The 25,777-nt window shown below is 40.8% G+C and overlaps 1 protein-coding gene across 2 annotated transcripts in view; it reads left to right on the top strand.

Annotated features, from left to right (window-relative positions):
• EXOC6B (exocyst complex component 6B) overlaps nucleotides 1-25,777 on the top strand; it is a 1,420,949-nt gene that overhangs the window by 896,483 nt on the left and 498,689 nt on the right. For both annotated transcript variants that reach the window (XM_053704356.1, XM_053704355.1), the window contains exons 12-15: nucleotides 3,480-3,551; nucleotides 3,656-3,753; nucleotides 4,783-4,888; nucleotides 7,299-7,408. In XM_053704356.1, the coding sequence (XP_053560331.1) occupies nucleotides 3,480-3,551; nucleotides 3,656-3,753; nucleotides 4,783-4,888; nucleotides 7,299-7,408 (386 nt within the window). The remainder of the gene's footprint in view (nucleotides 1-3,479; nucleotides 3,552-3,655; nucleotides 3,754-4,782; nucleotides 4,889-7,298; nucleotides 7,409-25,777) is intronic.

Here is a 25,777-nt window from a genome sequence, read left to right as displayed (position 1 = left end):
GTTCTGGAAGTGCGGAGCATGTCCTTCTTCCTTTTTTTCTCAGTGTTTCTTTTGCTCCAGTACGTGGAGTGCAGGGGTCACCCTTCCTTCTGCCAGGAGCTGCAAGGCTTCCATTGTTATTCCTGTTGCAGGGATTTCGGGAGACCAATCCGGTAAGGATTTCTGGAGACTGCCGTCTTCTCAATCTAAGATCTGCTCCTTGTCATACCATGGTCTTTAGTCCCTGAGGACTCGGAACTGTAGTTTTCCACTCCTTTAGAATTTGGAGTGGTGAATGACCTCCGGAGGTCTAATATTCCGGGTGCTGGACAATTTACGTCTTCCTCTACAGTATCTTCCGGATGTCGACTCTTGTAGCCTAGTCGCATTCCATTTGCGGTGGCAGAGTTTTCTTTTCTTCCCGTTTTGGGTTGGATCTTCTGTTCTGGAAGTGCGGAGCATGTCCTTCTTCCTTTTTTTCTCAGTGTTTCTTTTGCTCCAGTACGTGGAGTGCAGGGGTCACCCTTCCTTCTGCCAGGAGCTGCAAGGCTTCCATTGTTATTCCTGTTGCAGGGATTTCGGGAAACCAATCCGGTAAGGATTTCTGGAGACTGCCGTCTTCTCAATCTAAGATCTGCCCCTTGTCATACCATGGTCTTTAGTCTCTTGTGTGCTATCCCTCGACCTTATGCGGATCTAGCCTTTTGGGCTTGAGAGGTTAGTGATCAGTCACAGACTTTTGCCTTTCGGGGGTCTGGGAAATGACCTTCCTCATCACCAGCGTGTAGATCAGGTTGTTCGGCCTGTCTACAGAGGATAGCCTTGTGATCCAAGGATACTGGTTGCCCATTTCTTCAACTGGTCAGGAGTATTTTCAAACTCTTGGGTTTAAGGCTGTTGCTAGGTAATCTACATCTACGGACTTTATATGGTGGAGGGCCCTGTCTTGGGTGTGCTCCTACCATGTTAGGCAGCTGATAGATTCCTCAGTAAGTTAGATCTTTCGATCGGTTCCATCTTTCGAGGACTCTAGCTTAGGACTTCTTGCCTGGAATGGTCGTGGACGGTTCTGCTTAACCACTGGGTTTGGTTTCCCCGCGTGTACCTTTTTGAGGGCGTGTTTTCTGACTCTCATGGGAGATTACTGTCTGCCTGAGGCTTATGTTTGAGGTTTCCCTGACGGATCCCTACTTGTCTTCTGGGACATCTGTTTTTCCTTGTAGACTCCAGTTGTCGTTCAACTGGGCTGGCGATATTGGCCGAAGGTTCTCGCCTATATTGGTAGGGTGATTAATGTTGCTTTGCTCCCTTTTCTTCTTACCTAGGGTGGGGGATGGGTTCTTGGTTGTTTTTTTTCCTTCCTGGTGTATTCAGATTTTTGGTACTGTATTCTGGTATTAGTATACTGGGGGTCAGAGTTCTTTCTTCCCAGGGGGAGTGTTCCTTCTGGAAGGTTTCAGTGTAGGGGTTTTTGGACCTGAGTACGAAGTTACCTGTCATGACTCATGGAGCATGCCAGTTTTAGTAGCGTTCAGAGTTCTACTCTGGGGTTTTGATTCCTTGTAGATTCATCCTTTTTTTCTTCCGACGGTCTGAGACTCTTGTCTTACGTCTTTAACTAGCCTTTGGGCTGGGACCGTTATACTGGAGGGAAGGTCGGGGATTGACCTGCTCTGTGCAATGTTAACTGTTTACTATTATTGACTTTGTCCTCCCTTTCGGTGAGGAGACTCTTGGTGCCCATCTTTCTACTGGTGGTGTCTGCTGCTGATTGGGAGCTGTTGTCGAGATTTTTAGGTGCTTTTTGGTGGGACGAGTCCCGCAAGGACTTAGGGTCAGCTTTGATGCCTGGAGATTGGTCATCGCAAGTTCTTGTTTACAGATTGCTCTGTTCTCTTGGAAAGCTAAGACAGTTATCCTCTCTCTGCTTGTCTAACTTGACGGGTTTTGACTTGGCTATGATGCAATAGGGAACTCGCGTTTTTTTGGAACACCATATGTGGTATGGTGCTGTGTCAGTGATATGAGGGTGGCTTCTTGTCATCCTAGTGACGTTTCTCCTGAGTATGGACTTATTTTTCTGTTCTTTGTCCTTCTAGGGAGTTTGTCTCCCTGGGCACTGGTCCTGTGGCAACCTTGGGTTGCTCTGTTTGATTTGAGCCCGTGTTGGATGGTCCTTGGATCTCTTATGGGGTCCTCTATTCTCCCCCTCAGGGGTAGATGGAGCATTTTGACTTTTAGGGGTACTTTTCATGGGAGTCGAAAGCCGCTGGGCTGAGTCCTCAGAGGCCTTGTGCTCAGCAGACTCTGGGTCTGATTGGTCTTTAGCACAGCTTTGCAGGTTATGTAACTGATGAGCAGTTGCCTTGGCTTCTGGTTTTTCCCTTGTCGTTTAGTTTTTGTAGGTTGTTGGGTAATTTCAGGCTGTGGTGCCTTTCGAAGGGGCCGCCTTTTTGTACCTGCCCTTTATTTGCATTCAATGTTCTCCCTTAGGTATTGTTTTCCCAAAAGTTTTGAATGCAGCTGTGGACTCTTCCCGTTTTAGAAAAAAAACATAAATTATGCTTACCTGATCATTTTCTTTTCTTCTGACGGGAAGAGTCCACAGCTCCCGCCTGCGTTTTATCTATGAGGCGGCAGTAAATGTTTTGTTCTTCTGGCACCTTTTTCACCCTGATATTTCTCCTATTGTTTCTTGTTCCTTTGGCAGAATGACTGGGGGATGAGGGAAGTGGGGGAGGTATTTGAAAACTTTGGCTGGGGTGTCTTTGCCTCCTCCTGGTGGCCAGGTTCTGAATTTCCAAAAGTAATGAATGCAGCTGTGGACTCTTCCCTTCAGAAGAAAAGAAAATGATCATGTAAGTATAATTTATGTTTGTCTCTCTTGTTCAACATGCAAATGCTTTATTGTTTCTTCTTTCATATACACAAAAGACTATACTTTTGAGAGGAAAATTAAATGAACATTTTAGTACCTCCCTCTCCCACCCCACTGTGATTTCTTTATATTCTTCTAATTAACATAGTTTTTTTTTTATCCAATACTGCAGTATTTAAATTATAAATATAGGTGGTGTTTTCAACTGGCACAAACAGCCATTTAATGATAAAATAAAGGTAAACAATCTATTTGTAAACAATTTAATACACTCCAGCTGGTAAAATTGATAATTGGGAACACAATAAAAGGGAGAACATTTTACAGTTCACTGTCCCTTCTAGCAGAGTACTGTCCTAAGTGTAGAAATCTATTTTACAACCAAGTGTTTTTTTGTGACAGTATTTGTGTGTTTATATCATAAAAACATATAATTTCCCAGATAATCTAGCAACAGAATGGTGACTATAAAGTAACCTATAAAAGTCATATTCCCACCACAAGAGCAGTACGAGGAGAAGCAAAGGTCATATTATCCATCTTCTTCACTCTGTGTTTTAAGTTTTCTTTACTTTTATTGGTTTCCCATATGCTGCTGTTGAATCTTTGTTTTGTCTTGTAGTCCTATTGCTCCGATCCCAACCTGGTATTAGACTTGAAGAACCTTATAGTCCATTTTGCAGATACACTTCAAGTAAGTGGCCCCCATGTGTTAGATTTTGTTTATTATTCATTTATTATTACCCTTTGTTTTTTTCCGCTGTCTTATTAAAACGTTTTTGTTGTCTATTCTCCTAGGGTTATGGTTTCCCAGTGAACCAGCTCTTTGATATGCTACTAGAGATCAGAGACCAATACAGTGACATTCTACTGAAGAAATGGGCTCAGCTTTTCAGGTGAGGAAACTTGTCATGGTGTAGTCTGTGCTCCTCTGTTCCCAATAGTAATAACGCGGCTTAATGATCTGATCATTTTCTTAGCCGACTGGTGCAGAGTAATGCAACGATTTACATATCCCGAAAACTAGCATTAAAGTGAAGGTCAATTTTCAGCAACGAATGCCTGGTTTTTAAACATAATTTTACTTCTGCAAAGCCGGATCGATGATCCTTCTTCTTCCTGCTGTACAACCACAGCAATGACGAAACTGACTTCCTCCAATCACAGCCGGGTATCACGAGATGGACGTTCTGGGGTGCAAGCCATGATTGGAGGAAGTCGGTTTTGTCATTTCTGACGTCAGTACAGAGAAACTGGGGCTGGGATCGGCGATCCGGCTTTGAAGAAGTAAAAGGTAAGTATTTCTACAAATCCAGTGCAATGTAGATTTTCATCAATGAAAGTGCCCCTGTTTTTAAAAGTATCTTTAAAAACCGGACACTGATTGCTGAAAATTCACATTCACTTTAAAGGGATATTGCAGTAGTTTTATAAATGCATAGTATATGTAAGCCATTAAGCACAGCACTGCAGAATATATGCACATAAAACATTGTTTACATTGTTTTACAGCAATATTTGCATTGTTTTCCAGTCCAGTAACTGACCCCTTGAAATATCTCTTGTTTATCTTCTTTGCTCTGACGTAAAGAACAGATGTCAGCTCCTATACTAATCAAGCAGTCACTGTGTAGCATGTTTCAGGCTGTTGGTTCTTGGCCCTGCAGGAGGCACTCTAGCCTCTCAAGTGCAGTGTTAAAACTAAAATTTAGAGGTAAATTATGCAAAAAAGAGGGCACAATAAATAAAAATAAAATGTTTGTTTTTTTTGGAAGGGGGGTTTCATTGCATAACTAAATATTTTATGGAAGATTTAAGATTGGGATTAATGTCCCTTTAAATACATTCGCTCATTTTGAGAAACACAATTATTTGCTGTTCTTTCTCCTTATTGTTCATTTTCTGATTTGCATGTTTATATGTAGAAACATATTGGACGCTGATAACTACAGTCCTATCCCAGTAAGTAATGAGGACATTTACAGAAGAATTGTGGGTCAGTTTCCTTTCCAGGATCTTGAGTTAGAAAAGGTATGTTTTGTGGCTCTGCTTTTTGTTTGTGTCTATTCAGCAAGTGTTAATTGTCTAGCAAATACATTACACCGGTTTTAACAAGCAAAGGCACCTTATTATACCTGTAGTAACTAGCTGGTCAGCTACTTTACACGTGTAGTAACTAGCTGGTCAGCTACTTTACACGTGTAGTAACTAGCTGGTCAGCTACTTTACACGTGTAGTAACTAGCTGGTCAGCTACTTGTCATCTATATTAACTAGCTGGTCAGCTACTTTACACATGTAGTAACTAGCTGGTCAGCTACTTTACACATGTAGTAACTAGCTGGTCAGCTACACTTCACTTGTAGTAACTAGCTGGTCATGTATATTACATCTGTAGTAACTAGCTGGTCAGCTACATGTCACCTGTAGTAACTAGCTGGTCAGCTACACTTCAGTTGTAGTAACTAGCTAGTCATGTACATTACATCTGTAGTAACTAACTGGTCAGCTACATTACATCTGTAGTAACTACCTGTTCAGCTACATTACATCTGTAGTAACTAGCTGGTCATGTACATTACAAATGTAGTAACTAGCTGGTCAGCTTCATTTCACCTGTAGTAACTAGCTGGTCAGCTACATTACACCTGTAGTAACTAGCTGGTCATTTACATGGCATCTGTAGTAACTAGCTGGTCATTTACATGACATCTGGTCAGCTTCATTTCACCTGTAGTAACTAGCTGGTCAGCTACATTACACCTGTAGTAACTAGCTGGTCATTTACATGGCATCTGTAGTAACTAGCTGGTCATTTACATGACATCTGGTCAGCTGGTCAGCTTCATTTCACCTGTAGTAACTAGCTGGTCAGCTACATTACACCTGTAGTAACTAGCAGGTCATTTACATGGCATCTGTAGTAACTAGCTGGTCATTTACATGACATCTGTAGTATCTAGCTGGTCGTTTACATTACACCTGTAGTAACTAGCTGGTCGTTTTACATGACATCTGTAGTAACTAGCTGGTCGTTTACATGACATCTGTAGTAACTAGCTGGTCATTTACATTACACCTAGTAACTAGCTGGTCATTTACATTACACCTGTAGTAACTAGCTGGTCATTTACATTACACCTGTAGTAACTAGCCGTTCAGCTACATTAAATCTGTAGTAACTAGCTGTTCAGCTACATTACATCTGTAGTAACTAGCTGGTCATGTACATTACATATGTAGTAACTAGCTGGTCAGCTACATTTCACCTGTAGTAACTAGCTGGTCAGCTACATTACACCTGTAGTAACTAGCTGGTCAGCTACATTACATCTGTAGTAACTAGCTGGTCATTTACATTACATCTATAGTAACTAGCTGGTCAGCTACATTACACCTGTAGTAACTAGCTGGTCAGCTACATTACACCTGTAGTAACTAGCTGGTTAGCTACATTACACCTGTAGTAACTAGCTGGTCAGCTACATTACACCTGTAGTAACTAGCTGGTCAGCTACATTACACCTGTAGTAACTAGCTGGTCAGCTACATTACATCTGTAGTTACTAGCTGGTCAGCTACATTTCACCTGTAGTAACTAGCTGGTCATTTACATTACATCTGTAGTAACTAGCTGGTCAGCTACATTACACCTGTAGTAACTAGCTGGTCAGCTACATTACACCTGTAGTAACTAGCTGGTAAGCTACATATTACACCATTAATGATTGTCACACTTAAATGTTTAGATTGAAATTTACTAGCTACAGCCATGGACGTTTTGTCATTTTTCACTGGTCATTAAAGGGACAGTCAAGTCCAAAAAAAACTTTCATGTTTTAAATAGGGCATGCAATTTTAAACAACTTCCCAATTTACTTTTATCACCAATTTTGCTTTGTTCTCTTGGTATTCTTAGTTGAAAGCTAAAACTAGGAGGTTCATATGCTAATTTCTTAGACCTTGAAGTCTGCCTCTAATCTGAATACATTTTGACCACTAGAGGGCATTATTTCACATGTTTCATATAGATAACATTGAGCTCATGCACGTAAAGTGACCTAGGACTGAGCACTGATTGGCTAAACTGCATGTCTGTCAAAAAGAACTGAAACAAGGGGGCAGTTTGCAGAGGCTTAGATACAAGATAATCACAGAGGTAAAACGTGTATTATAACTGTGTTGGTTATGCAAAATTGGTAAATGGGTAATAAAGGGATTATCTTTCTTTTTAAACAACAACAATTCTGGTGTTGACTGTCCCTTTAACAAAAGAACAATTAGTTGAACATAAAACCTGCCTATTACTATGATGGTAGTGCATATAATTTTTCTCATTGATTTGATATTTATTTTCATTGTAGTAATTCTTATATGCTTTTTCGATATTAACTTTGTTTTTATGCTTTCTAATTATATCATCATCTTATTTTCATTTACAGCAACCATTTCCTAAAAAATTCCCCTTTTCTGAATTTGTACCCAAAGTATACAGCCAGATTAAGGAATTTATCTACGCATGTTTGAAATTTTCTGAAGATCTGCACTTAAGGTAAAAGAATAACTCTTAGTTTTGTCTTTGTAGTAAATATCAGACTTAAGGGATAGTTTGAGGATGTGTTGGCCACTTAGGAATCTTTACAATGTGATGAAGAGGCAACAGTGAGCCATAGCGAACAACACACTCTTAATAGTGGACTCAAACCCAAATCTACTTATATGCCTAATCTAAACAAAGTAACAACGGTTTTTACTTTTGTTAAACTTGTTGAAAATGATATCATGAACCTTAATAGTACTGGCCCCATTAATGACAATTTAACATCTGGGGAAAGGAATGCTCTTTATGAGCTAGGTAGCAACAAAAATCTTACAATCAAACCATCTGATAAGGGTGGTAATCTAGTGCTACAGGATACCTCCAAATATAGAGAGGAATGCTACAGACAGCTTAATGACAAAGCACAATATAAAAGACTTCAGAGTAATACTATAGACTCCATCCTGTCCAAATTGAAAGATTTTTTAGAATTAGGTCTTCAACAGAACATCATTTCTAAAACAGAGTTTGATTTTTTGCTTCCTCAAAATCCTAAAATTCCAACATTTTATACCATTCCAAAGGTCCATAAAGAGGGTTGCAAATATCCCCCCGGACGCCCCATCGTTGCGGGCATTGATGGACCTTTGGAAGGTATTGGACAATACATTGATCACTTCCTGAAACCCTTTGTTACGTACCTGACCACATATGTATAGGATACACCAGATGATGATATTGGCTACAATTGATGTTGAATCATTGTATTCTAGCATCCCACATGTAAAAGGATTACAGGCAACTAGATATTTCCTACAAAGAGGCACTGCTTTCCAGCAACACACAGATTTTATCTGTGAGTTGCGGGAATTTGCATTGACCAATAATCTGTTTGAATATTTTCTGCAGATACGAGGCACGGCTATGAGGGCGAAATATGCGCCCTCATATGTGTGCCTCTATCTGGGATTTTGGGAGAATATACATGTTCTTGACTCCACCACAGTGAGTGAACATGTCTCTATGTGGCTACACTACATAGATGACGTGTTCCTCCTGTGGAGGGGTACTGCACAACAATTGCAGTCTTTTGTTAAGTATTTAAACAATGAAAGATGTAATCTCAAATTTACCCTAACATTTGATCCAGAGGTAATTAACTTCTTGGATGTAACAGTAACAGTGTATGAGGGCACTTTGAGAACTAAGGTATACCGGAAACTTACATCGACCAATAGTATATTGCGAGCTGACAGTTTCCACCCTAAGCATCAAATTAGTGGTATACCAGTGTCCCAGTTCTTTCGAGCTCGAAGGAATTGCACATCTCAAGAAGACTTTGCAAATGAATCAAGAGAATTGACGAGACGATTCATTGATAGAGGCTATCCCAGGAAATTGATCAGTCATGCATATCAACGACAACGTGATCAATCCCATGAGGATAGCATCTTCAATTCCCCCAAAATGAAAAAATCTGACCATACTGGTGTACAGCAAGGCAAGATAATATACATAACAGGATATAATAAGTGGGAGGACATTAGAAAAATTATGAAGCGTTATTGGTATATACTCCAAAGTGATTCTAAGCTTAACCAAGTCTTGCCTCCTAATCCTCTTATGACTGCTCGTAGGGCACCAAACCTACATGACAATTTAGTACACAGTCATTTCATTAGACCTCAAACCAATCTTAATTGGCTGAATAAAACTAGCATGGAACCTGGGTGTTATCCCTGCAAACAATGCAAAGCATGTAATTATATAGAGAAAATACGTTTTTTTTTTTCTGACAACAAAGGTAAGATCTATAAGATTAGATCTAAAATCACCTGTCGGACGATAGGCCTAGTTTATTTAGTTAAATGTAGCTGTCCCTTATACTATGTGGGCAAAACTACCAGGGCTTTCCGTGACAGGACCCTTGAACATATAAGAGACATTAAACAACTAAAAATCGATACATCAAGCATTGCCAGACATTTTATGGATTGCCATAATTCCTCTCCATGTGACATCAGAATAATAGGGATTGATAGAGTTAATTTGGGAATTAGAGGTGGCGATATGGATAGAGTATTGCTACAGCGTGAGAGCAAGTGGATATTCAATTTAGGGACACTTGCTCCCAATAGACTTAATGAAGAGAATAATTTGGGTCATTTTCTGTAAATCTGAAATTTGTGCGAACACATAAAGTGTAACTATATATTTAGTTAACTTTGGTAGTTTCAACTAACATTAAAAGGTTGACTTAATGTAATAATACGTTCGTCTAAGAATGACTTTCACTGTCGCTTTAAGTAGACATTCTGTTTTAATATATGCACCTAATGCTATAAATTACAAAGTAACTCTTTATATTATTAGCAGTAGCATTTATGTTTAATAAGTAGCTGTTTAAAGTATTGTAAAACAGTATACTGACATTAATGGGAACCAATATTCACTGGCACTAAATCCGGAGGCGGTTGCACATTTGCACCACCTTTAAAAAGGGCAATATTCAATGAAGAAATATACGAGCCCGGAAGAAGCCAATTATCTGGTGAAACGTACGTTGGCAAACTCAGTTTGTATCTGAGTCTTAGGAGGCACGCTACCTAACAATTCAAAGAAATGAGGAAAAAGATGGTGTAAAATCAGTCCAGTGAGGAAGGGTGAAAAAGAGTTGTGCACCCAGATCCAGATGGACAGTTAACAATATAGACCGCTCAAGTATCCGTGATGGGAGGGCATCCAATACGTTTTATTGCCCTTTATTACCCCTATTGCAGTAGAGACAAAAAGCCATCCAGAGTACAACACTTCATGTTTAAGTAACACTCCCCCTTGTGTAAACGGGCACTTCTATCCACAGAGAGATTCCTCTGTCCCTCTGTTGAATAGTGTGTGTGGAAATCAGACCTCTCAGTTACTCAGTACAACTCGGCAAATGTATGGAAATGACAGTAACACAGCTCCCCAGATACGGCTGAACACATACCTCTTGTTCCTGGCAGCGTTGTTGCATTAGTTGTACTGCCGCCTCATATATCCACAGCCATCCCTCTGGGTGAGCTCCGGTCACAGGTCCAAAACAGCGCTCCGATAAGATGAGTTACCCCTGCAGCTCTATGCCGTATGCTCTGTGCAGTCAGAAATGAAAACGAACATATGAGAAGCACACGAGCAGTGGCAATTAAGTGTATTTATTTGTAATTCCAATGTTGGACAGAGAAAAAGTGCAAAAACAACGACAAATTCAAGGGTAGTAATAACCCAAGTAAAAACAGAGACAGTTTTAGCTGGAGTTTCTAGTGACTGGCTTACGCGTTTCGGCCTAAGCCTTACTCATAGCCTTATTAAAATTAGCACGGTACCTACATGCTATAAAACCTCTCTCCAGCCATGATTGGCCGCCAGGATCGCAGCCTGTGTCATGCTGGCCAATCAAGTATATCTAAACATTCACACCCCCACCATTAGGAAGATACGTGAACACACGCTAATATCAAGGGGAGTGCCCGCCCGTCCAATGCAACATCGCGACCGGCGGAACACTCCCCCCCTGGGCGTGTACTAAGCCCTTCAGCCCTCTTGCTTGACAGTGAGCCTAGATGTGCTCGTCAGTGTAACGGGATAAACAGAACCCCAACGAACAAATGTACTGCCAGCAAGTTTAGAAATAACTTGATCTCAATGCTCACGGTGAAGCAAGGATAGATGAGGGGCTGAAAATCAAAATATTATATAAATAATATAAATAAAGAGACAGATTCCCAGACAAAGCTCCACTGGACAAAAAGTAAAAAAAATAATAATTTACATTCCTTCTACCGTGAGTCCGGTCGCATAAGCAAGGATATAATGAAGTGGTGCTAATTGTTAATCTGTGTACTCAAAAGGGGGGGGGGGGAGGGGATGCAAAGCTCCTTTCAACCAGTAGCACAGATAAACCAAAGGAGGAGATTAAAAATGATTATAATAATAGTGATGAAAAACCAAAGTTGAATACGTATATCGAGGAAGGGATATAAACCTAACGTAGCTGGTGCATAAATGGGGAAAACTAAAATTAGGACAAATTGAACTGAACATACAGCAATCAACCTTCTAAACATATTCCAGTGACCCATAATATTTAGGCCACTTAACATTCCAATGTACCCAAAACTTTCATGCAGCTAGGAACATGAGATTGGAACATATCCTATAATTCAAATTAATCCCGATGTACTGACCAAAAATTGATAAGGTCAAACTCAGAGTTGAGGCCCTCCGGAGTTCTGGTTCTCAACTTAAAAATTCAGAAGGCCTCTCTTTCCCCCAGCTTACCAACCAGATCTTGATAAAGGCCTATCGGGCTGAAACGCGTAGATTTGCTCGTCTGCATATAACTTCTACTCTGATTCAAGTGGTTACAGTAGGTACGGTGCAATATCCCTCTCACAATACACAGAGGCTGATATATGCTTAATTAACCGGCCCATGATCTGCCTACCGCTTGTGTCCACCTTATGATTACCGCAATACATCTGGGGTTTGAAGCACACTCCCGACTCTGATACTGCAAGGGTAATAGGACTCGTTTGGTACAGCTGTCAAACAAAGCATCAGAAACCAGCTAATACCTTCGGTCCCAGGACCTACCCTTACATCTGCCACTGTGGCCATTACCCTAGGACGCTACAGGATCACTCACAGCAAGCACTGAAGGATTACAATTACCAGCGTGCTCTCTACATTAATACTTGCTCTACTTACACCAGGAGAATCACTCTGCACAAAGTCACGGGACTTAATAAAAACAACGGACAACTCCACACATAGCAGAGACGGTAATTTAATGTGCCCTATATGAGAACAGTTGTGAATTATCCAATACGGACACATTTGAAGTTTAGGCTGCCAAATACTTAGCAAGCTAACTTTTTCTCTTGCCATTTTTATCCTTTGCCAATATTACTTGAAATCAACACCCATTGTTTATGTATTTTATGTTTATGTCCTTTTACTATACTGTTTTAATCAGTGCCGGCACTATTGTTATATGAGTATACGATTATTGTATAATAAATTTTTAAAGATTCACATAGTTATTATCTTTTTTAGACATATTTTTTATACATCACCATATTAGTATAGATATACCATATACAAATTGAGCTCTGTGCTTTCATTAGCGCTACCCTGCACCTTTTTTCCATGTTTTACCAACCCGATCAGTCAGACCTTTCTTGGGTGGGACCTTATCAATAATGGTCCAGGTCAATGATCTGGACGACTTCTGATGTACCTCAGCAAAATTTCACTAGGGGGGTCGTCATTGTACCCATCCTAATATCTGACAGGTGTTCTTTAATACGTGTTCTCGCCTCCCTAGTGGTGAGTCCTACATACTGAAGTGAACAGCTGTTGCATGTGATAAGGTAAATGATGAATGTCTGTCTGCAATTCAGGTAGAATTTGATCCTGAAGGACTCGCTTGTCATAGTGGAGACAAAAGAGTCTCCCACATTCACCTTCTCACACGCAACACACGTATGATGATGGCATTTAAACATCCCCAGGTTGGTAAGCCATGATGAGGGAGTTGTCCCCCCAACTGTCGCTATCCTGGTAGGTGCCACCGAATTGCCCACTGTTTTATTCCTCCTGTACGCAAATCTGACTCCCTGGTCAATCACTCCTACTAGGCCATCATCTGCTCTCAAGAGCTTAAGATGTTTACCTACAATCTGACAGACTTCCTCATACTGTCTAGAATATTTGGTATTGAAAGTGACCTTGGAGTCAGAATTGAGCAATGGATCAGAAATCTTGTAGTTAGTTTTCCTCTGATCCAGGAGACCCTTTCTCGGTATCCTGTCCACCACTTTCCTTGCCTTCCTGATGGTTCGTGTATCATAACCCCTCTCACTCAATTTCTGAGACAATTCATCCGCCCGCGCCTCATACCTCTGAGGTTCTGAGCAATTCCTCTTCAGGCGGATGAATTGACTCTTAACCACACCTCCAAAAACCCTACGTGGGTGACAACTTGAGGCGTGGAAAAGTGAGTTACCAGCAATGGGTTTATGATACACATCAGTCTTTATCCTCTGGCCTGGTATACCCACCAGAGTGACATCCAAGAAATTCACCCGGGAGGCTTGTGTCTCCGAGGTGAACTCGATGCCAACATCATTCCTGTTTAGATATTCAGTGAATTCCATCAGGAGTGACCCAGATCCCCCCCAAATGAAGAGGAGATCATTGATGTAGTGCCCAAACCAGATGATCTCGCCCCGGTGGGGGTTCCTATCCCCAAAGACGTGGGACAGCTCCCACCAACCCATAAATAGGTTGGCGTACGAGGGGGCAAATTTAGCCCCCATTGCTGTCCCACGCCTCTTGAGATAGTACCCCCCACCGAACTCAAAATAATTATGGGTCAGAAGAAACCTAGTAACTTCCACCACATAGTCAGAAAAATCAGAGTTATCAAAAAATCTGGTCATGAAGAAATGAATAGCCTCTAGACCCTTATTGTGTGGAATCGAGGTGTAGAGGGATATTACATCCACAGTGAGCCATCTGTAGTTTTCTTGCCACACAATGTCCTCAAGCAAGTTAATGACGTGTCTGGTGTCAGCCAGATGGCTCCACAGGGTACTCACGATGGGCTGCAAAATGCCATCTAGCCATTCAGACATGTGTTCTAACAATGAGCCTATGCCACTCACAATTGGCCTCCCCTGGACGTTTGTTAACGATTTATGAACCTTTGGTAGATGATTAAAGTTTGCAATCCTGGGGTTAGACACCAGTAAAAAATTCCTGGTGTCAGGGTCGATAAAGCCAAATTCCACCCCATCGTCCACAAGGGAGGCCAACTGTGAGTAGGGTCACCTGCCAATTTGGTATAGTCCTCCGTGTTGTGTAACTGTCTTTCCGCTTCAGCTACAAAATCACCCCTATTCATGATGACCACCATTCCACCTTTGTCTGCGTCCCTGACAATTATGTTTTTATTCTTGCTTAGGCTCTCAATTGCTTTTTTCTGTTGGTGGGTCAGATTACCACTTTTCCCTCTCTCTGTTGTGTAGTACAGTTTGGATAGATCCTCCTCCACCCTCCTTTGGGGATAGGAACCCCCACCGGGGCGAGATCATCTGGTTTGGGCGCTACATCGATGATCTCCTCTTCATTTGGGGGGGATCTGGGTCACTCCTGATGAAATTCACTGAATATCTAAACAGGAATAATGTTGGCATTGAGTTCACCTCGGAGACACAAGCCTCCCTGGTGAATTTCTTGGATGTCACTCTGGTGGGTATACCAGGCCAGAGGATAAAGACTGATGTGTATCATAAACCCATTGCTGGTAACTCACTTCTCCATGCCTCAAGTTGTCACCCACGTAGGGTTTTTGGAGGTGTGTGTAAGAGTCAATTCATCCGCCTGAAGAGGAATTGCTCAGAACCTCAGAGGTATGAGGCGCGGGCGGATGAATTGTCTCAGAAATTGAGTGAGAGGGGTTATGATACACGAACCATCAGGAAGGCAAGGAAAGTGGTGGACAGGATACTGAGAAAGGGTCTCCTGGATCAGAGGAAAACCAACTACAAGATTTCTGATCCATTGCTCAATTCTGACTCCAAGGTCACTTTCATTACCGAATATTCTAGACAGTATGAGGAAGTCTGTCAGATTGTAGGTAAACATCTTAAGCTCTTGAGAGCAGATGATGGCCTAGTAGGAGTGATTGACCAGGGAGTCAGATTTGCGTACAGGAGGAATAAAACAGTGGGCAATTCGGTGGCACCTACCAGGATAGCGACAGTTGGGGGGACAACTCCCTCATCATGGCTTACCAACCTGGGGATGTTTAAATGCCATCATCATACGTGTGTTGTGTGTGAGAAGGTGAATGTGGGAGACTCTTTTGTCTCCACTATGACAGGCGAGTCCTTCAGGATCAAATTCTACCTGAATTGCAGACAGACATTCATCATTTACCTTATCACATGCAACAGCTGTTCACTTCAGTATGTAGGACTCACCACTAGGGAGGCGAGAACACGTATTAAAGAACACCTGTCAGATATTAGGATGGGTACAATGACGACCCCCCTAGTGAAAAATTTTGCTGAGGTACATCAGAAGTCGTCCAGATCATTGACCTGGACCATTATTGATAAGGTCCCACCCAAGAAAGGTCTGACTGATCGGGTTGGTAAGCTGGGGGAAAGAGAGGCCTTCTGGATTTTTAAGTTGAGAACCAGAACTCCGGAGGGCCTCAACTCTGAGTTTGACCTTATCAATTTTTGGTCAGTACATCGGGATTAATTTGAATTATAGGATATGTTCTAATCTCATGTTCCTAGCTGCATGAAAGTTTTGGGTACATTGGAATGTTAAGTGGCCTAAATATTATGGGTCACTGGAATATGTTTAGAAGGTTGATTGCTGTATGTTCAGCTCAATTTGTCCTAATTTTAGTTTTCCCCATTTATGCACCAGCTACGTTAGGTTTATATCCCTTCCTCTATATACGTATTCAACTTTGGTTTTTCATCACTATTATTATTATCATTTTTAATCTTCTCCTTTGGTTTATCTGTGCTACTGGTTGAAAGGAGCTTTGCATCCCCTTCCCCCCCCCCCCCCCTTTTGAGTACCCAGATTAACAATTAGCACCACTTCATTATATCCTTGCTTATGCGACCGGACTCACGGTAGAAGGAATGTAAATTATTATTTCTTTCATGTAATTAGCAAGAGTCCATGAGCTAGTGACGTATGGCATATACATTCCTACCAGGAGGGGCAAAGTTTCTCAAACCTCAAAATGCCTATAAATACACCCCTCACCACACCCACAAATCAGTTTTACAAACGTTGCCTCCCGTGGAGGTGGTGAAGTAAGTTTGTGCTAGATTCTACGTTGATATGCGCTCTGCAGCAGGTTGGAGCCCGGTTTTCCTCTCAGCGTGCAGTGAATGTCAGAGGGATGTGAGGAGAGTATTGCCTATTTGAATTCAATGATCTCCTTCTACGGGGTCTATTTCATAGGTTCTCTCTTATCGGTCGTAGAGATTCATCTCTTACCTCTCTTACCTTTTCAGATCGACGATATACTCTTATATATACCATTACCTCTACTGATTCTCGTTTCAGTACTGGTTTGGCTTTCTACTACATGTAGATGAGTGTCCTGGGGTAAGTAAGTCTTATTTTCTGTGACATTCTAAGCTATGGTTGGGCACTTTTATATAAAGTTCTAAATATATGTGTTCAAACATTTATTTGCCTTGACTCAGGATGTTCAACGTTCTTTATTTCAGACAGTCAGTTTCATATTTGGGATAATGCATATGACTAAATCTATTTTTTTCTTACCTTAAAATTTGACTTTTTTCCCTATGGGCTGTTAGGCTCGCGGGGGCTGAAAATGCTTCATTTTATTGCGTCATTCTTGGCGCTGACTTTTTTGGCGCAAAATTTTTTTTTTCTCGTTTCCGGCGTCATACGTGTCGCTGGAAGTTGCGTCATTTTTGACGTTTTTTGCGCCAAAAGTGTCGGCGTTCCGGATGTGGCGTCATTTTTGGCGCTAAAAGCATTTAGGTGCCAAATAATTTGGGCGTCTTTTTTTGGCGCTAAAAAATATGGGCGTCACTATTGTCTCCACATCATTTAAGTCTCTTTGTTTATTGCTTCTGGTTGCTAGAAGCTTGTTCACTGGCATTTTTTCCCATTCCTGAAACTGTCATTTAAGGAATTTGTTCAATTTTGCTTTATATGTTGTTTTTTCTATTACATATTGCAAGATGTCCCAGATTGACCTTGAGTCAGAAGATACTTCTGGAAAATCGCTGCCTGGTGCTGGATCTACCAAAGTTAAGTGTATCTGCTGTAAACTTGTGGTATCTGTTCCTCCAGCTGTTGTTTGTAATGAATGTCATGACAAACTTGTTAATGCAGATAATATTTCCTTTAGTAATGTTACATTACCTGTTGTTGTTCCATCAACATCTAATACTCAGGGTGTTCCTGTTAACATAAGAGATTTTGTTTCTAAATCCATTAAGAAGGCTATGTCTGTTATTTCTCCTTCTAGTAAACGTAAAAGGTATTTTAAAACTTCTCATTTTTCAGATGAATTTTTAAATGAACATCATTATTCTAATTCTGATATTGATTCTTCTGGTTCAGAGGTTGATGCTGATAAATCTTCATATTTATTCAAAATGGAATTTATTCGTTCTTTACTTAAAGAAGTCTTAATTGCATTAGAAATAGAGGATTCTGGTCCTATTGATACTAAATCTAAACGTTTAAATAAGGTTTTTAAATCTCCTGTAGTTATTCCAGAAGTTTTTCCTGTCCCTGATGCTATTTCTGAAGTAATCTCCAGGGAATGGAATAATTTGGGTAATTCATTTACTCCTTCTAAACGTTTTAAGCAATTATATCCTGTGCCATCTGACAGATTAGAGTTTTGGGACAAAATCCCTAAGGTTGATGGGGCTGTCTCTACTCTTGCTAAACGTACTACTATTCCTACGGCAGATAGTACTTCCTTTAAGGATCCTTTAGATAGGAAGATTGAATCCTTTCTAAGAAAAGCTTACTTATGTTCAGGTAATCTTCTTAGACCTGCTATATCTTTAGCGGATGTTGCTGCAGCTTCAACTTTTTGGTTAGAAGCTTTAGCGCAACAAGTAACAGATCATAATTCTCATAGCATTGTTAATCTTCTTCAACATGCTAATAACTTTATTTGTGATGCCATCTTTGATATCATTAGGGTTGATGTCAGGTATATGTCTCTAGCTATTTTAGCTAGAAGAGCTTTATGGCTTAAGACTTGGAATGCTGATATGTCTTCTAAGTCAACTTTGCTTTCCCTTTCTTTCCAGGGTAATAACTTATTTGGTTCTCAGTTGGATTCTATTATTTCAACTGTTACTGGAGGGAAAGGAACTTTTTTACCACAGGAAAAAAAATCTAAAGGTAAATTTAGGTCTAATAATCGTTTTCGTTCCTTTCGTCACAATAAGGAACAAAAGCCTGATCCTTCACCCACAGGAGCGGTATCAGTTTGGAAACCATCTCCAGTCTGGAATAAATCCAAGCCTTTTAGAAAACCAAAGCCAGCTCCCAAGTCCACATGAAGGTGCGGCCCTCATTCCAGCCCAGCTGGTAGGGGGCAGATTATGTTTTTTCAAAGAAATTTGGATCAATTCAATTCACAATCTTTGGATTCAGAACATTGTTTCAGACGGGTACAGAATTGGCTTCAAGATAAGGCCTCCTGCAAAGAGATTTTTTCTTTCCCGTGTCCCAGTAAATCCAGCGAAGGCTCAAGCATTTCTGAAATGTGTTTCAGATCTAGAGTTGGCTGGAGTAATTATGCCAGTTCCAGTTCTGGAACAGGGGCTGGGGTTTTATTCAAATCTCTTCATTGTACCAAAGAAGGAGAATTCCTTCAGACCAGTTATGGATCTAAAAATATTGAATCGTTATGTAAGGATACCAACATTCAAAATGGTAACTATAAGGACTATCCTGCCTTTTGTTCAGCAAGGGTATTATATGTCCACAATAGATTTACAGGATGCATATCTGCATATTCCGATTCATCCAGATCACTATCAGTTTCTGAGATTCTCTTTCCTAGACAAGCATTACCAGTTTGTGGCTCTGCCGTTTGGCCTAGCAACAGCTCCAAGGATTTTTACAAAGGTTCTCGGTGCCCTTCTGTCTGTAATCAGAGAACAGGGTATTGTGGTATTTGGACGATATCTTGGTACTTGCTCAGTCTTCACATTTAGCAGAATCTCATACGAATAGACTTGTATTGTTTCTTCAAGATCATGGTTGGAGGATCAATTTACCGAAAAGTTCATTGATTCCTCAGACAAGGGTAACCTTTTTAGGTTTCCAGATAGATTCAGTGTCCATGACTCTGTCTTTCACAGACAAGAGACGTCTAAAATTGATTTCAGCTTGTCGAAACCTTCAGTCTCAATCATTCCCTTCGGTAGCCTTATGCATGGAAATTCTAGGTCTTATGACTGCTGCATCGGACGCGATCCCCTTTGCTCCTTTTCACATGCGACCTCTTCAGCTCTGTATGCTGAACCAGTGGTGCAGGGATTACACAAAGATATATCAATTGATATCTTTAAAACCGATTGTACGACACTCTCTGACGTGGTGGACAGATCACCATCGTTTAGTTCAGGGGGCTTCTTTTGTTCTTCCAACCTGGACTGTTATTTCAACAGATGCAAGTCTGACAGGTTGGGGAGCTGTTTGGGGGTCTCTGACAGCACAAGGGGTTTGGGAATCTCAGGAGGTGAGATTACCAATCAATATTTTGGAACTCCGTGCAATTTTCAGAGCTCTTCAGTCATGGCCTCTTCTAAATAGAGAATCGTTCATTTGTTTTCAGACAGACAATGTCACAACTGTGGCATATATCAATCATCAAGGAGGGACTCACAGTCCTCTGGCTATTAAAGAAGTATCTCGAATACTGGTTTGGGCGGAATCCAGCTCCTGTCTAATTTCTGCGGTTCATATCCCAGGTATAGACAATTGGGAAGCGGATTATCTCAGTCGCCAAACGTTACATCCGGGCGAATGGTCTCTTCACCCAGAGGTATTTCTTCAGATTGTTCAAATGTGGGGACTTCCAGAAATAGATCTGATGGCTTCTCATCTAAACAAGAAACTTCCCAGGTATCTGTCCAGATCCAGGGATCCTCAGGCGGAAGCAGTGGATGCATTGTCACTTCCTTGGAAGTATCATCCTGCCTATATCTTTCCGCCTCTAGTTCTTCTTCCAAGAGTAATCTCCAAGATTCTGAAGGAATGCTCGTTTGTTCTGCTAGTGGCTACAGCATGGCCTCACAGGTTTTGGTATGCGGATCTTGTCCGGATGGCCTCTTGCCAACCGTGGACTCTTCTGTTAAGACCAGACCTTCTGTCGCAAGGTCCTTTTTTCCATCAGGATCTGAAATCCTTAAATTTGAAGGTATGGAGATTGAACGCTTGATTCTTAGTCAAAGAGGTTTCTCTGACTCTGTGATTAATACTATGTTACAGGCTCGTAAATCTGTATCTAGGAAGATATATTATCGAGTCTGGAAGACTTACATTTCTTGGTGTCTTTCTCATCATTTTTCCTGGCATTCTTTTAGAATTCCGAGAATTTTACAGTTTCTTCAGGATGGTTTGGATAAAGGTTTGTCTGCAAGTTCCTTGAAAGGACAAATCTCTGCTCTTTCTGTTCTTTTTCACAGAAAGATTGCTAATCTTCCTGATATTCATTGTTTTATACAAGCTTTGGTTCGTATAAAACCTGTTATTAAGTCAATTTCTCCTCCTTGGAGTTTGAATTTGGTTCTGGGGGCTCTTCAAGCTCCTCCGTTTGAACCGATGCATTCACTGGACATTAAATTACTTTCTTGGAAAGTTTTGTTTCTTTTGGCCATCTCTTCTGCTAGAAGAGTTTCTGAATTATCTGCTCTTTCTTGTAAGTCTCCTTTTCTGATTTTTCATCAGGATAAGGCGGTGTTGCAAACTTCTTTTAAATTTTTGCCTAAGGTTGTGAATTCTAACAACATTAGTAGAGAAATTGTGGTTCCTTCATTGTGTCCTAATCCTAAGAATTCTAAGGAGAGATCATTGCATTCTTTGGATGTAGTTAGAGCTTTGAAATATTATGTTGAAGCTACTAAGAATTTCCGAAAGACTTCTAGTCTATTCGTTATTTTTTCCGGTTCTAGGAAAGGTCAGAAGGCCTCTGCCATTTCTTTGGCATCTTGGTTGAAATCTTAAATTCATCATGCTTATGTCGAGTCGGGTAAAACTCCGACTCAAAGGATTACAGCTCATTCTACTAGGTCAGTTTCTACTTCCTGGGCCTTTAGGAATGAAGCTTCGGTTGATAAGATTTGCAAAGCAGCAACTTGGTCTTCTTTGCATACTTTTACTAAATTCTACCATTTTGATGTGTTTTCTTCTTCTGAAGCAGTTTTTGGTAGAAAAGTACTTCAGGCAGCTGTTTCAGTTTGATTCTTCTGCTTATAATTTCAGTTTTTTTCATTATAAGATTTAAACTTTATTTTGGGTGTGGATTATTTTCAGCGGAATTGGCTGTCTTTATTTTATCCCTCCCTCTCTAGTGACTCTTGCGTGGAAGATCCACATCTTGGGTATTCATTATCCCATACGTCACTAGCTCATGGACTCTTGCTAATTACATGAAAGAAAACATAATTTATGTAAGAACTTACCTGATAAATTCATTTCTTTCATATTAGCAAGAGTCCATGATGCCCACCCTTTTTTGTGGTGGTTATGATTTTTTTGTATAAAGCACAATTATTCCAATTCCTTATTTTTTATGCTTTCACACTTTTTTCTTATCACCCCACTTCTTGGCTATGCGTTAAACTGATTTGTGGGTGTGGTGAGAGGTGTATTTATAGGCATTTTGAGGTTTGGGAAACTTTGCCCCTCCTGGTAGGAATGTATATCCCATACGTCACTAGCTCATGGACTCTTGCTAATATGAAAGAAATGAATTTATCAGGTAAGTTCTTACATAAATTATGTTTTTTTTACTTTTTGTCCAGTGGAGCTTTGTCTGGGAATCTGTCTCTTTATTTATATTATTTATATAATATTTTCATTTTCAGCCCCTCATCTATCCTTGCTTCACCGTGAGCATTGAGATCAAGTTATTTCTAAACTTGCTGGCAGTACATTTGTTCGTTGGGGTTCTGTTTATCCCGCGACACTGACGAGCACATCTAGGCTCACTGTCAAGCAAGAGGGCTGAAGGGCTTAGTACACGCCCAGGGGGGGAGTGTTCCGCCGGTCGCGATGTTTCATTGGACGGGCGGGCACTCCCCTTGATATTAGCGTGTGTTCACGTATCTTCCTAATGGTGGGGGTGTGAATGTTTAGATATACTTGATTGGCCAGCATGACACAGGCTGCGATCCTGGCGGCCAATCATGGCTGGAGTGAGGTTTTATAACATGTAGGTACCGTGCTAATTTTAATAAGGCTATGAGTAAGGCTTAGGCCGAAACGCGTAAGCCAGTCACTAGAAACTCCAGCTAAAACTGTCTCTGTTTTTACTTGGGTTATTACTACCCTTGAATTTGTCGTTTGTTTTTGCACTTTTTCTCTGTCCAACATTGGAATTACAAATAAATACACTTAATTGCCACTGCTCGTGTGCTTCTCATATGTTCTTTTTCATTTCTGACGCTACCTAACAGCCATTGCAGGAGGATCGCTTTATGCCAAGAGCCTAAGGAGACATCGGCGGTGTGAGAGTGTAGAAGGAGGTGTGTTGGGACATTGACACGGTATCCCACCGCGGTATGTTAGCACTGGGATTCCCTGGTGTTTTGCCGCGTAGAGGTTGAGCTCCTTCCAGGATCACTTACACCATTTACTTACAAGTCAGCGGTTATGCTGAGAACGTTTATTGAAGGCAATTGCAGCAACACGTGTGTTACGGCATCGGCCACTGTTTGGATTACAAATTATTTTCTTTCCTCCGTTGGATGCTTTGTGTTTCATTCACAGAACTTTTATGATTGCGATCTACTAACTTGTTCATTGCTGGACATTACGATAAGTATCAGCTGTTATTATTTGATACATGTTCAGTATATTGTTTTGAGCTAATCACTAGTATCTGTGGTTTGTTAAAGGGCCATAATACCCAAATGTTTAAACACTTTAAAGTGATGCAGCATAGCTGTAAAAAGCTGACTAGAAAATATCTCCTGAACATCTCTATGTAAAAAAGAAAGATATTTTACCTCAAAAGTTCCTCAGTAGCCACCTCCCATTGTAAAGGATTTCTAAGCAGCATTTTAGTGTGTCTGTCCTAGGACAGCTGAAAGGATGAGCCTCGTGAACTCTCATATTATTTCACCAATCAGGTAAAGGAAGCTTACTACGAAATCTCATGAGAGTTAAGTCAAATCTCATTAGATCACAGTAAAAGAGTTCATGACCTCAGCACTGCTGATGCTGATTGGCTGCTGTTCATTTCTTCATTTTTTTATTTATTTTTTTTCTCTTGTTTAGTGTATCCAGTCCACGGATCATCCATTACTTATGGGATATTCTCCTTTCCAACAGGAAGTTGCAAGAGGATCACCCACAGCAGAGCTGCTATATAGCTCCTCCCCTAACTGCCATATTCAGTCATTCTCTTGCAACCCTCAACAAAGATGGAGGTCGTAAGAGGAGAGTGGTGTTTTATACTTAGTTTATTTCTTAAATCAAAAGTTTGTTATTTTTAAATGGTACTGGAGTGTGCTGTTTATCTCAGGCAGTATTTAGAAGAAGAATCTGCCTGCATTTTCTATGATCTTAGCAGAAGTAACTAAGATCCATGGCTGTTCTCACATATTCTGAGGAGTGAGGTAACTTCAGAGAGGGAATGGTGTGCAGGTTTTCCTGCAATAAGGTATGTGCAGTTAATATTTTTCTAGGGATGGAATTTGCTAGAAAATGCTGCTTATACCGGATTAATGTAAGTAAAGCCTTAAATGCAGTGATAGCTACTGGTATCAGGCTTATTAATAGAGCTACATACTCTTATAAAAGTGTAATATATAATGTTTGCTGGCATGTTAATCGTTTTTATATATGTTTGGTGACAAAACTTATTGGGGCTTAGTTTTTTTCCACATGGCTGGTTTGATTTCTGCCTAGAGACAGTTTCCTGAAGCTTTCCACTGTTGCAATATGAGTGGGAAGGGCCTATTTTAGTGCTTTTCTGTGCAGATAAAAATACTGACAGAGACATTCAGCTTCCCTCTGCATGATACAGGACATCTCTGAAGGGCTCAAAAGGCTTCAAAGTCGTGTTTGAGGAGGGTAACAATCACAGTAGACTGTGGCAGTTGTTGTGACTGTGTTTAAAAAACGTTTTTGTCATTTATTATTCTGTTTTTGTTATTAAGGGGTTAATCATCCATTTGCAAGTGGGTGCAATGCTCTGCTGACTTGTTATACATACACTGTAAAAATTTTGTTAGTGTAACTGCCTTTTTTCACTGTTATTTCAAATTTTGTCAAAATTTGTTTCTCTGAAAGACACAGTAACGTTTTTTATATTGCTTGTTAACTTGCTTTAAAGTGTTTTCCAAGCTTGCTAGTCTCATTGCTAGTCTGTACAAACATGTCTGAAACAGAGAATTCTTGTTCATTATGTTTAAAAGCCATGGTGGAGCCCCATAGGAGAATGTGTACTAAATGTATTGATTTCACCTTAAACAGTAAAGATCAGTTTTTATCTATAAAAGAATTGTCACCAGAGGGGTCTGTCGAGGGGCAAGTTATGCCGACTAACTCTCCCCACGTGTCGGACCCTTCGCCTCCCGCTCAAGGGACGCACGCTAATATGGCGCCAAGTACATCAGGGACGCCCATAGCGATTACTTTGCAGGACATGGCTGCAATCATGACTAATACCCTGTCAGAGGTATTATCCAGATTGCCTGAATTGAGAGGCAAGCGCGATAGCTCTGGGGTTAGACGAGATACAGAGCGCGTAGATGCTGTTAGAGCCATGTCTGATACTGCGTCACAATATGCAGAACCTGAGGACGGAGACCTTCAGTCTGTGGGTGACGTCTCTGATTCGGGGAGACCTGATTCAGAGATTTCTAATTTTAAATTTAAGCTTGAGAACCTCCATGTATTGCTTGGGGAAGGTATTAGCTGCTCTGAATGACTGTGACACAATTGCAGTGCCAGAGAAATTGTGTAGGCTGGATAAATACTATGCAGTGCCGGTGAGTACTGATGTTTTTCCAATACCTAAAAGGCTTACAGAAATTATTAGTAAGGAGTGGGATAGGCCCGGTGTGCCCTTTTCCCCACCTCCTATATTTAGAAAAATGTTTCCAATAGATGCCACTACACGGGACTTATGGCAGACTGTCCCTAAGGTGGAGGGAGCAGTTTCTACTTTAGCAAAGCGTACCACTATCCCGGTTGAGGACAGTTGTGCTTTTTCAAATCCAATGGATAAAAAATTAGAGGGTTACCTTAAGAAAATGTTTATTCAACAAGGTTTTATTTTACAGCCCCTTGCATGCATTGCGCCTGTCACTGCTGCGGCGGCGGCATTCTGGTTTGAGGCCCTGGAAGAGGCCATCCATACAGCTCCATTGACTGAAATTGTTGACAAGCTTAGAACTCTTAAGCTAGCTAACTCATTTGTTTTTGATGCCATTGTTCATTTGACTAAACTAACGGCTAAGAATTCCGGATTCGCCATCCAGGCGCGTAGGGTGCTATGGCTCAAATCCTGGTCAGCTGATGTGACTTCAAAGTCTAAATTACTCAACATTCCTTTCA

Source organism: Bombina bombina, chromosome 2 (assembly GCF_027579735.1).
Source record: "Bombina bombina isolate aBomBom1 chromosome 2, aBomBom1.pri, whole genome shotgun sequence".
Classification (NCBI taxonomy): Eukaryota; Metazoa; Chordata; class Amphibia; order Anura; family Bombinatoridae; genus Bombina; species Bombina bombina.
The sequence above is the reverse complement of the archived record's forward strand: the minus strand, read 5'-3'. Positions and strand labels throughout refer to the sequence as shown.